The 13,589-nt window shown below is 42.0% G+C and overlaps 1 protein-coding gene across 1 annotated transcript in view; it reads left to right on the forward strand.

Annotated features, from left to right (window-relative positions):
* LOC146775739 (uncharacterized) overlaps positions 1-13,589 on the forward strand; it is a 395,171-nt gene that overhangs the window by 66,767 nt on the left and 314,815 nt on the right. The window contains exon 3 of the mRNA XM_085637049.1: positions 5,445-7,029. Within this exon, the coding sequence (XP_085493175.1) occupies positions 5,445-7,029 (1,585 nt within the window). The remainder of the gene's footprint in view (positions 1-5,444; positions 7,030-13,589) is intronic.

Below are 13,589 nucleotides of genomic sequence, written 5' to 3' on the forward strand. Positions count from 1 at the left end.
AATACAGTGTATCAAAGAAGATTGGATAGATATACTTGACATATATCTAGACTAATTTGTGTGTTTACTGTCTTTGAGTACTGTCCGGATATCATTCAAAAGAGAGAGTTTCAATAAAAATGTGTTCACTACCAGTAGGAAAATGACAACCCACTAGCATGAGGATGCCCCCTATGTCTAAGTCTTCGGGTTGCAAAGCACTGGTTGCTGATGTTGGCTCAAAGGCCTTTTAAAGGGGACTCCCATTGACCTCAGTTTGATCGTTCTTGTCGCAGCCACACAAGTGGCACAGTGTTTTAGTGGTACAAATGGGGTAACACGAGGGGTAGATTTTTTGTGTGGATTCTTGCGGATTCCAGAAGTTTTCATCACAGAAATGTAAGGAAAATGTGTGATTTTAGGCATAGTTTGAGGTTTAAAGGGCATTGTGGGATTCATGCAAAGCACACCACCCTGGAATCCCCTGGATGTCTAGTTTTCAAAATATCTGTAGTTTGCTGATTTCCATGGGTAGTGTCCGAGCACTGGTCCAAATCTCTCAGCTACCCCTATCACTGACCTCTTCACGTATCGCTTTAAGGCCTTTCATCTCAAGGGCTCTTGGCTCATCTACAAAAGTGAGGAATGCTGGGTGGTGGGAAATTTGTGCCCTACCACGGAGTCCCAAAATGTTCCTCTCAGACATGTGATGAAAGTGTGTGTTCTTAGTCAAAGTTTGCTGTTTCTAGAGCATGGTGTGTAAGAAAACGTTGTGGGATCCATGTGAAGCACAGCACCGTGGACTCACCTGGGTGTTTAGTTTTCAGACCTGTCTGGGTCTGTTAGGTTTTTCCAGGTGGCAGCCTACCCAATTCTAAAATGTGCAGACATTCACTTTTGCAAGTGGGACAATATTGGCTTACAACTGCACCTAAAAGATTAATGGTGAAGTCCGAATTTAAGTCACAGTTCTGAAAATGCCACTTTTAGAGGATTGGCGGTTTCTAGTCCTGGCCATGTGTGTCTTCTGCCTGTATCCTGGGTTACATGACTGTGATTAACATAGCTGTTGTACTTTGTTTATTCTTCCAAGACAGTGACTAGCTGTTGGCAGGATGGGCCATCCTGCCAGGATCAGAGGGGCGGAGCGGTACCCTGCCCCACTTATATTTCAAAGTGCTGCCTCCACCAGTCTTTTGTCACCCTAAACTACTTGGAGCTCTTGACAGGGTAATGGAAGAACTTTCCAGAACTTGAGGTGGTAGTGGTATACAGAGTCCCTCACTTCAAAGGCCAGCACCAGATATAAATATTGGACCTCCACAGCCACTCATCAGATGTCTTCTTGACCTGTGTACTACTGTAAAGAAGTACTGCTTAGTTGCCCTGCAGCTGGAAGGACTGCCCTGCTGCCTGAGGAAGGAAGACTGAACTTAATCACTGAACCCAGGACCACCACACTGACCTCAGTGGCTAGCTGGCTGCCTTCTGTGTGAGCTAAGCTGATATAACAAGTTCCAGAGACCTGCCCTGCATCTGCCCAGACCCTACTGTACCTGCCTGTGCCCTGCTCCTTCCCTCTGCTGGAGTGAGTCCTGATCCCCAAGGGGTGCCCCCCCCCCCCAGGTCCTGGACCTTTGGCTCGCATCAGAGTATACTTCTCCTTGGCCAAATGTGCATTCCCTCAGAACCCACACAGCGCAACTCAATGCGGGACCTTCCAACACAGCATCTCGTAGCTCTTGACCGACGGCCTCAGTGGAACCGACGCAACTTGATTGCGCGTCACTGCACCTCGCATCTCAGTCCAAGTACAACAAGGTACACTATCCAGCGGGCCGAATGCAGTCCTGTATGTGGCCTACACTCCAACGGGGACGGGTTGAACTTGTGACTGCACGACCAGATAATCGCAGTTGGCACTCTGCACTTTTTGGAGCTACTTTTACTTAAGACTTAGAAATTGCAGATCTCCATTTCTACTGATTTGGATTTTTGTTGTTCTGGTATCATTTTGTATTTTTAAATGTACTCTATTTTTCTAGATTGGTTTGGGAATTTCTTGTGTTGTGTTTTTCACTTTATTACTGTCCGAGTGCTATATAAACAAATTCCACATTGCCGTTAAGTTAAGCATGACTGCTTTTGTACCAAGCTACCAGAGGTTTAAGCACAGGTTTATATAGTGACTATTTGTGGTTTGCCCTGAGAAGTATTGTGGTTATTGCTTGAGAAGCGCTTCACCCCCTCAACAAATAACCCATTTTTCTAAACCTTGTCTACACTACACCGTCCTGGTGCTCAGTATCTGCTGGAGACTTGCCCATCATACAAGCAGAGTTTACTTTTTGGGGTAAGCGCTGGGTACAGTACCTGTCCCGGAGAGGTCACTTTAGGAGCAGGGTCCTCTTTCCATGGCCCTGTCACTCCTGTGCTGTATCTGCAAGTAGTATCTCTTGCATCAGTCTCCACATGTAGGTTATTTCCTAGGAAACTCAAGCGGTACCTTTTTGTTCTCCACTCCTGTAGTGCATCTCTAGACTCCTGCTGGATTCTTCAGCTAAGGGCCAATCAGGAACCCTGGGATACTTGGCTGCTGAGTGTATGGTTTTGTTGTCATTGTTGTCCTAACTTTCCAGTGAGTGATTGTTCCACAGGCAGGTTCTTTAGATCTGCTATAGATCTCACAAGCATGGCCAGTGGTGCACTCTGACACAGTGGTCCTGGGCTACTCCCATTTCTAGTGTGGGAAATGCTCGATTGGGTGAAACCATTGTGTCAGTAGATGACTGTCTAACTCTGAAAGATAAGAGACCTTTCTGGATACTGGCGCCAAAAGTGACCAACCTCAACTGACTGCAAAGCAGGGTGTGTCCACAGACCAGAGACAGAGCTCTGGGTCACAGAATGCTGCAGGAGTGAGGTGCACTGATCTCCCTGGATAAGTCATGTGTCTCACAGATGTTCCAGGATCACTGAACATTCACAGCCATGACCAGTGGCATTCTGTGTTTCTTGGGAATTCCTCTCTGTCCATCACATTCTCTGGAGTTCGTCCTCTGTCCCTTCTCTGGAGTCCCTAAAGCTTTCCTTACTGGTACTGCACATAGACATGGTGTAACAAGGTAATCTCAGGCATTCCCAAACACTCCGGTGCTTCCACAAGGCACCGTTCCCACCTGGCTCCAACGGGGGAATGGGGATATTAGAAATCAGCAAGATGGTGCCAGCACTGCCATTCTGCTACCAACCAGCTATCCTCCTATCATAACTCTATCTTACTGAATAATGGTCGCTGGCAGGCATGCAGGAGGGTGGCGATGTTAAGGCCGTAGAGCAGGCAGTGCCCCCACCAATGTCTAAATGAGGGCCTTTCCATCACTTTCCACACTGGTGCTTGTACCTCATCCTCCCTTCGAATCCCATCCACACTCCTAGGATTCCGATTTTCTCCCCACAAGTAATTTATTAATTGTAAAGCGTGCATTCACCTCCTAAGACTTTTTGGTGTTAAGGAACAGTCAGCTAAAAAGTGGAAAACGTTAGACCTCTAAAGGCTGAAAAATAGCAGAAGGAGTTAGAAAAATTGAAAGGTGTTTAAGGAATTTGTCCTTCAAAGTTGCAAGGCGAGAGTGAATTGTGCTTAGATGCAGTGGAAAATTGTTTCATAGTTGAAGCCCTATTATGCTAATAGACGGCTTTCCAAAACGCAATCTTTCAAAACATAAAAAGCTGAATGTCATCATGAGAATTCAGTGTTCTTAACCAATGGAGACCAACCCAGGACTCTGATTCTGGCTATTTCAGCTTTCCACTCCCCATTCATGGAGGGCAATAGGTGAAAATGTCCAGTCCCCTTCCTGGGCACCATAGGATCATTGCTTTCTTGCTTGCCACCTTCTAAACCTTAATGCCCCCTTTTAGTAGTATGACCTCTAATGGTGTCAAAATCTCTTTCTATACAAGCTATTCATGCCTCAATCAGTTTTGTGTGTGGATCCTTACAATTTTTTATCCGTGGGAAGCGTGCTGGCTCTACAACACCAGTTGCCTCCAAATTAGCCCCCTACAGATCACTTGACGACATCATCACAGAATAACATCAGGTGCTTACCTCCTCCACTTATTTGCATTTTGTGTACTAAGAAGGCATGGCATGGGCTCTGGGGTAGCTCAACCTTATATTAGGTCATAGCTAGGGCCCAAGTGCTGCTGTAGACCACTCCTCTTACCACAGTCATCTCCCAGAGTCCAAGTCACTTTTCAGTCGGGGGCTCAAAGGTTTTCCCCAGACACTTCCACTCTCTCCCCGCCATCAATGCTACTGCTGGGCCTACTTGCAGTGCATCTCTCTCAGCATGAACACGCCACTATCCTACTAGTTTCCAGGCTTCAAGCCGTCATTTAGCCCATAGACCCACCAGAAAAGTGGCAGCACTATTCTTTTTCTCCAGCGCCCATCAATGAGCACTCTCCATGAACCAGGAGCAGTCCTGAAGGATACAGCCACACTAGAACTCCGCCTCCCTACCCCATACATACTTGTTAGAAGTAGGCAGATTCTGTACTAAGCAGAGAGATCACTTGTGGGAAATTCCAGTTCAGTGTGTTTGGTTTTCTCAAGTGCCAAAGATAAATACAAGAGTTTCGATATTTTTTTGTACAATGAAGGGGCACCAATAATTGAGATAGAACAGGGTTCTCCAAAGTTGTTCCTGAGGGCCAGATTCATGCCACATTTTTAGCATATTCCCAATTAGATAAATCCAGGACCAACTTTGGAGAACCCTAAGATACAACATTGATATAAAATATGTATACAGTGCATGTTGGGTGTTTTCATCATCCAACTTGGGTTAGATATTGCATGGACCTCCCTTGTAGATGAAAGGCTCAGTCTGCCCTATTTAGATTTTAATCAGAGACCCACAGGTTATGCTTAGATGTTTACAGTGAATAACAACCTGCTGCGTTACCTTACTGAATCCTTCCAGACAGACCATAACTTTAGTGTTTCCCAGTGCATCCACATGAAATGACTGCTTGCAGTTTCTTGAAAGAGTATTGCAGTCACATAGAAACCTGATCCTCTTCTACCCTTGTGTAGGGTAAAATACTCTAACAGAGGTCATCTATTAGCCACCGAATGGGGTTTTTATCAGCATCCAAGCTTATTTCCCTGGGTAATTACAACCCCGTAACTGGTTTTAGAGTGAAAAACCAACAAACTTCCTTTTGGCCCCTCCTAACAGGAGGCAGAATGTTGTAATATACTAAAGTATTTAAATATGAGCTAATCAGGTAACTGGTAAATAATTTGTCTTTGAAGAGTTCCTCTCTAATAAGTTGTGATGTGCTAAAACTAAAACAGAATGCAGGACAAAGCTTAATGTGATCCATTATTAAGTACAAATGTTAATCTTAACTTTGTGTATTAATATGTGAGTTCTTTTTCAATCCCACAGAAACTGGACAGGTGAAAAAATCATCTAACAAGAAGCTAAAGGAAGTCTCAAAGATATTTTTGAAGGATGATAAAGGAGAGTATTCAGATCACAGAGAAATCAGCACAACAATAAAAAAGTCACCAAGAGTGAAAAAAAGCCCAGTAAGATATGGTTCGGATGCATTCAGTCAGTATGAAAGAGATTTTATTGATTCTCCAGAGTCAGTTGAAACGCAATCGACACAGGAAACTGAAACAAACTCATGTAATGAATGTGGGAAAAGCTTTAATGAGAACTCAAGTCTTATTGAGCATGAAAGAACCCACTCTTCTGAGAAACTGCATGATGATTTTGAGGAGAGTAACATACCTTCCTCGGAAATAATCACTCACCGTATAGTTAACAAAGATGGAAAGATGTATGGTTGTAATGAATGTGGGAAAAGTTTCAATCTGTCATCAAACTTTTACAGACATCAAAGAATTCACACAGGAGAGAGACCATTTGTTTGTGGTGTATGCAGCAAGAGTTTCAAAGTATCATCGCATTTGAACTCGCACATGCAAGTGCACACTGGAGAGAAGCCATATTCATGTAACGAATGTGGAAAACGATTTGGTCATTCCTCACATTTACTTTACCACAAACGAACACACACTGGAGAAAGGCCATTTTCCTGTGGTGAGTGTGGAAAGAGTTTCATTAGACCAGCCCTTCTCATAGCGCATAAGCGAATACACACTGGTGAGAAACCCTTTAAATGCAATGAATGCGGGAAAAGTTTCAGACGTTCTTCACACCGGCACACACACCAAGTAACACACACAGGAGAGAAAGTATATACATGTAATTATTGTGGGAGAAAATTCAATAGGTCATCATCCTTGTGCACTCATCGTAGAATACATACTGGAGAGAAGCCTTATTCATGCACGCAGTGTGGAAAGTGTTTCAGGCATTCCTCACATTTAGTCTCTCACCAGCGTGTGCATTCAGGAGATAAGCCTTATAAATGTAGTGTCTGTGGGAAGGACTTTGCTCGATCATCAAGTTTAGTTATTCATATGCGCACACACACTGGAGAAAAACCTTATTCATGCAAGGAATGTGATAAAACCTTTTGTCGATCATCAGATCTTTCAGAGCACCGGCGAGTGCACACAGGTGAAAAACCTTACACATGTCATGAATGCGGGAAAAGCTTTGGAAGGTTATCAACCTTAATTCCACATCGACAGGTACACAGGGTTGAGAGAGCATTCCAATGCTCCCTGTGTGACAAAAGCTTCTGTCATTTGTCAAAACTAATCATCCACCAGCAAGTGCACACTGGGGAGAAACCGTACATCTGTGAATGCGGAAAGAGTTTTTGCCGAGAAATCAATCTGCAAATGCACAAGCGAACTCACACTGGAGAGAGGCCATTTGTTTGTAAAGACTGCGGGAAACGTTTCCTCAGGTCACCTGATCTCATCACGCACCAGAGAACACACACAGGTGAGAAGCCATTCTCGTGCTTTGAATGTGGGAAGTGTTTCACCCGATCAACAACACTAACAGGACATCATCTAAGGTTACATGGAAGAAAAATCATTAAAATGTAGTAATTGTAGGAAAACATTTCAACTGCTCACCCTCAGACGTAGTTAAGAACTCATGTAAGAGACACCTGATACGTGTCCTGAATTGATACTATTTTACCCTCATCATCTTGTTATTTATCGTACAAAACCTACCCATCCTAAAGAAGCTGCTGAGTAAGCAATGGAGTGCACATAAAAAGGTTCATGAATTAATGGAACGTTAGTTAGGGAAGACCTGTATACATCAAAAGGTACTCCACAAATACAACATTCCAGATCTTCTTTGTAATGGAAGTCCAGGATATTATATCTTTGCTTCTGAAGGACAATTAGAGATGGGATCAGCAGGACAGTTTAGCCAGTTTGAAGTACCAGTATGTATTATTCTGAACTCTGTTAAAGTTCAACTTAGCAACAGAGTAGATCACAAACGTGCTTTTTCATTACTGACACCTAGGCTTCAACATGAAATGTTGCAAAAAACATGTAGAGAAATTTCCTGCATACAGTATACTCAAGTGGAATGACATACCAAACTTATCCAATTTCATTGACCAGCCTCTCTCAATTTGAATTCCAGGAAGAAAGCACAGACCCCAATTATTCTATCCCTTCTGCATTATTAGGTTTTGAAATGTGTTCAAACAGGCACAGTTTACTGACATTTGTGCATGCAGAAACAGGTCCTGTGAATCGTTTTGTAGTTTAAGTTAACCTGCTTCTCAAATGCTTTTACTTCATCACATTAAATGCATGTGTCCAGTTATTTTTCAGCCCTTCAGGAGAAATCAATATTGGTCAAGCTGAGTTTATAACACTAACTCAAATGTCTGGTACCACCTCTCATTCCCTATTTTACATATCAACTGTACATATTTTTCTGGGTTTTCATCTTCAAAGTTTGATTCTAAGCCTTCATCTACTTTACATGTTAACATTGAATGCTGTTGGCTTGTTGTTGTTCTGATCTCATAAAGATTAGCCATGCAGTATAATCAATGATATTGTTAATTCCATCTGTGATCTCTCATGCCAGCTTTCAAAGGTAGGTTTTCAGCTTCACTAAAATTCATTAAGCTATTCTCGTCAACAAGACTTTGTGTGACGTAGAGGTTACATTGTTGAAAGTTCCAGAGAAATCAAAATTTTCCTGTGGCGTTAATGAGGTAAGCTAACACTTGTGATATCAAAATATACATATCTTGTAAATTCTACCATGTTACTGAAAGGTGGAAACCTAAAATAATCTAAGTGCAGAGCAGTACGTTAGCAACTAGAGTCAAGCCTGAAAGGTGATGTTTAATGAAGTCGTTCTTGGAACAGCTTCACTAAGCCTTAAAGCACAAGATCATTATGAAAATATAGTATGTAAGAGTGACAAAAATGGGTCACATGGGGCTTCTAATAAGGCTCTTTGTTAGAAGAGCTCCAGTGGTCTGGCTCAGTGTCTGAATGGTGGGCCAGAAACACCTTGCTGATGTCTGAGGGCCAGTGCACCTTTGCCTTTAACAAAATGCAGATGCAGAAAGTAACCGCAAGCACACACTTCTGCATTAATTTACATCCTGTTCCAAGTAGCCACGTTTATACAATTAAACTCAGCAGGATTCAGGGCACTGAAAAGAGATCACAAGACTCAACTGGTCAGAGATTTCTGAATCTGTTTTTTCCGACTTAACTAGATTTGTGCAATCTGTAGAGCCATTCGTCACAGAGGTCTCACTTCCCATTCCCCTTTAGATCGATACTAATAGGAAAGGGACGAGTAACAAAAACACTCAATTTGTGCTAAATAATTCAGAATATATTTATAGGTTATATCACGCCGCATAGTTGTCCTTTTGTACATCATAGAGGGGGTTCCCATGCTAAATACACATTACTAGGATGATAGATGCCACTCACTGAAAGATGGGTCAGCATGAGCAATAAATAAAACTCCTGTGTAGAGGCAAATCACAACCATTGTTTTGACAAAAGTTAAGAAGTATTGTTGTAGAGGTCATTTCCTTGTCGTGGATTTTCCTCTTGCTTTGTTGTAATTTTATCAGCTAACTATAGGTGTTTTATTTGTTTTTCTTAACGTTTATGTATTTTGTGGCAGTCTTTTTCTTCAACATGACCAAAGATTTAGATTTATTGAAAAACTAGGGGCCTGATTATGATCTTGGCGGATGGGATACTCCGTTACAAATGTGACGGATATCCCATCTGCCGTATTACAATTCCATTATATCCTATGGAGCTTGTAATACAGCGGACAGGATATCCCTCACATTTGTGATGGAGTATCCCATCCGCCAAGATCGGAATCAGGCCCCAAGTCAGAAAATATGCGCAATAACTTTCTTTGACGTTTGAGCATCAGTAAAAAATCACGGTGCATAACTTCTATGGAAACTACAAAACAGGAGCCAAATGATGGCTTTTAAGACAAAAGCAGTTTTAAAATCCAAATGTTCGCCTATTAAAAAATAAAATACATTTTCACAAAATTGTAAATGCTTATGTATAAACGTTAGAAGCCTTTGTAAGCTGCCACTTCTTTTACTTATTGGTTACTGAATGTAGGCATTCAATTGTAGCCCTGGTCAAGGTCCCTTTAACCCATCTCCGGAAATGCCTGTCTAATGCTATGAAAATTTTCCAGAAAGCATTAAGTCATTCAGGTTTTGAGGAATATTTAAGAAATGGCAATTTTGGCCTTGTGAGGGTTCCTCTATTTAACAGCACATTGTGCATTAAACAACGTAGATAACACTAGTATTTCAATGTGTAGGGATATTGATGGAAACATCTAATTAAAAAAATCCTTGTTACAAACGTAAACTTCTAACATAAGAAACTTGTTGGAAAAAGAATTATAGCTGAGAATAAAAAGAAAATTGTCCCTCCAAGAGATTAACTGTTGCCCAATCCTTTTTCTTTACTTATATTTATATGGGTTCACGCTGCGTAAGCTTTTTTGATGAGACCTCACATTTGAAGGCCCTCATCACCAACAGACTCGACTACAGGAACGCCCTCTACTCAGGAACTACAAAAAAACTCCTGAGACGACTCCAACGCTTCCAGAACGCCTCGGCCCGACTCATCCTCGATGTCCCCCGCCACAGCCACATCACACTCCACCTGAGAGGCCTGCACTGGCTCCCCGTCAACAAAAGGATCACCTTCAAGCTCCTGATCCACGCACACAAAGCACTGCACAACACCGGACCCACCTACCTCAACAACCGACTCAGCTTCCACACCCCCACCCGAAGCCTCCGCTCAGCCAACCTCGCCCTCGCCACAGTCCCTCGAATCCGAAAAACCACCGCCGGCGGCAGATCCTTCTCCTACCTCGCCGCCAAGCCCTGGAACACTCTCCCCACCATCCTACGACAGACCCAGGACCTGCTGGCCTTCAGAAGACTCCTCAAGACCTGGCTCTTCGACCAGTAGCACCCCCCCTCCCCAGCGTCTTGAGACCCTCTCAGGTATGTAGCGCGTTTTACAAATGCAGTGATTGATTGATTGATTGATTGAAAGCCAAGGGAAATAACGGAATTCGCTGAAACGTTGTAATCCTTCGGGCTGGATTGATTAAGTAGGAGAGGGACATGATGGTGGCAAGTGTGGTGACTTTCAGATCTAGCAAAGGTTTCTGAAGGACAGATATTCTGGATGAGGTTGCTATGAGTTACTCGCTGGTAATATATGCATTACCTGCCCTTGCCCTGAAATCAGTGCAAAGAGGTAAATTCATATCCTTGTGGCTTTAGTCTTGCAGAAGTGCCAATTTTAGAAGAGATGTAATTAGTGTTTAGGCCAAAGATCAAAGTTTCAACTTAAAGAGGATAAAACATTGTTTTGCTTGCTTTCCCAGCACATTTTTCATGTGATGTAAAGGTAACTCAGGTGACCACATTTTGGGGCTTAGTCAGAGTTTGTCGGAAGGGATATTGCATCAAAACATGAGGCTATCCTGTACGCCGTATTACAAGTTCCATAGGCTATAGTGCACTTAAAATACTGAGGACGAGATCCGCTAGGAGCCACTTATTCACCACAACAGAAGCACTTTTCATTGGAGACCCCTTTTCTGAATAATTGATGCCACCCTCATCTTTCCTTATTGACTTTGATACCAACAGCGTGCATTATTGACTGAAAGCTCTTCTCATGCTGCCTGATTGCCCTTGTAGCAAACTTTCTGGTAAAATGTCTGCCTAGACAAAGACTAGAAAAATCGACAGTATAACGAAATATAAGATAAGATGCATCTGCTGAAATGTGATTTACATGGCAGCATGATTTTAATGAAAGTGTTCCCCAGGTATAAATTCACTGAAGCAATCTTAACAGATATCGAATTGCATGATTCGAATTTTGTTGTTTGAGTTTGCAAAAGTATGAGGAAATATGGTATTCAGCTCAGTCCCAAACCTACTAATTTAATACAGGAATAGTGTCCCATAATAACTCATACATGCTGTATTTGTTCTTAAAAGCACATTACATTGTGTACCTTGCTCTACAGCATACTACACATTGCAGCAATATTTTTTATATGTGCATGTTCTCACACCTTACACGTTTCTCAGATGGTATATACCAGAAGGAAACGGTATGACATTCAACTCATTGGATAACCACTAATAACCACACCCTTCAAACAAATAAGAGACCTCGGAAATTAGGAAACCTAAAAGCAATGGCCAACTTAATGCTGAGAGAAGGAACAAAATTTACTACTAAAGTAAAAACGTATATAGGTTGACAGAGAGAAAATGGCAAAATCCTGATCTACTTTCTAAGTTGTGTTTGGGGAGGGGGCTCCCCAAGCTGTACCTGTTCATTGTGAGTGAGTTGCTAGTCACAGTGTTCCTGTTAAGTGTGAGGTAAGCTTGAATCAGTGTTGCTGCCATTTTGGACAGTTTTCTTTGTGTTGTGTGTTAGCGCTGATAAAAACAGAAGCATGGCATAAACAATTAGTGCCACTGGGCTCTCAAGTAAAGTGCTTGCTGCCAAATAAAAGTGTTTGAATAAGAGGAGGTCATTCAGTCATTACAGATAGCGCAACTCGACCAAGAAGCTGTAGTGAGTTGGGCTCGTTTTGTAAAGGCTCATTGGCTAGCTTAACCCTTTGAGGAAGCAGCACTGGCAGGCGCTAACACATTAAAGGTCGATCCAACTTAAAGTGCACAATTTGAATAAGGCAACTATGAAAACGGTTGGCGCATGAAAGACCTTCAATAAATTGTTTAAGAATAAGGAATTTCATATCAAATAGATTAAAACTGGAAATAGGAGGAAAGCTATTGAAAACCTAAAAATGTGTAGGTTACTGAATTATTCACTTAATTAAAATGCAAAGCAAGAGTAGTTCTCTTTAAGCCCAGTTCTACAGGTCAAGGAAGAGCCGCACTTGCTATATATGTATTGCAATCAGTACAAAAAGTGTTTTGGGCCTTGCACACGGTATGGAAAGCGTTATATAAATATTAGTACACTACAATACAATTCATATTTTTGGTCTTGTACATGTGCTCAGTCTAGGTTTTGCAGCTATCAAACGTTATTTACATCTTTAACTGACTGTGGCTGCGACATACCCCGTAGTGTAATACCATTGACAATATTGACACTCGTGGCGCTGTGGCATTGTCAATGTAGGAGACTGGAGCTCCATGAACGAAGCCTGTAAAAAGTGGGCATTAACTACATTTCCTATAGTAGTTTTAGGTTATTAGGATCCCGTCACAGAACTCACATTGAGAAATGTGGTCTGGTGAAAGCCACAGGTGTGTGGTAGAGACCCTTTAGTAAATGTGGTTTTCCATACTGCGTGAGGAGGTGACAACAGAATACATTAACTGCCTAATAAGCCTAAGTGTGGGGTTTTCATAGGCTGGAATTAAAGCTAGGAATAGCTTATTGGAGGGCCTCTTTTCAGGGTCTAATCCTGGTATTTCCAGGTACAAGTTACTTTTCTTTACATTAGAGCAATGTTTATGATTCAATTAATGGGTCTTTCAAAGAAAGTCTTTGACCAATACATACATACCACCCCCCCCCCCCCAAAAAAAATGAACAGTTTTGGATACTCTATGCCTTAAAACAATGTTATTTACCAATTAACAATATTAACAATATTAATACTCCTAACTGCTCGCTACAGCAACTTATATCTGCATACTCAGTCCTGAAATGTTGGCACTACCAATAGAAAGTGGGAAAGAAAAATGCTTTAGCAAGAATACGGCTAAAAAACAGCATTTGAATGAATGGGAACCACTTTCTGAAGCAAAGAAAGTGAGATGGTGGTTGGTCATTCAGCATAACTGTGCTGCCAAGCGAATTAGCTGGTCTGTAAGCAAAACCTGGGGACCGACAAGAGGACAGAGCTTAATTTGTCTGAGATAGCATGATTTTGGGTACAGGAAACAGAATCCAGCTTTGAATAGAAGATTCCTTGTTTGGGACAACAAGGATCATTTGGCCACTATTCACAATCTCTATAGTCAATTCAGGTAACAAAGTAGTCTAGTGTAGAGCAGGCTTGATTTTGTGTACAACATGGAGGAAAACAACA

This window comes from Triturus cristatus, chromosome 12, assembly GCF_964204655.1.
Source record: "Triturus cristatus chromosome 12, aTriCri1.1, whole genome shotgun sequence".
Lineage (NCBI taxonomy): Eukaryota > Metazoa > Chordata > Amphibia > Caudata > Salamandridae > Triturus > Triturus cristatus.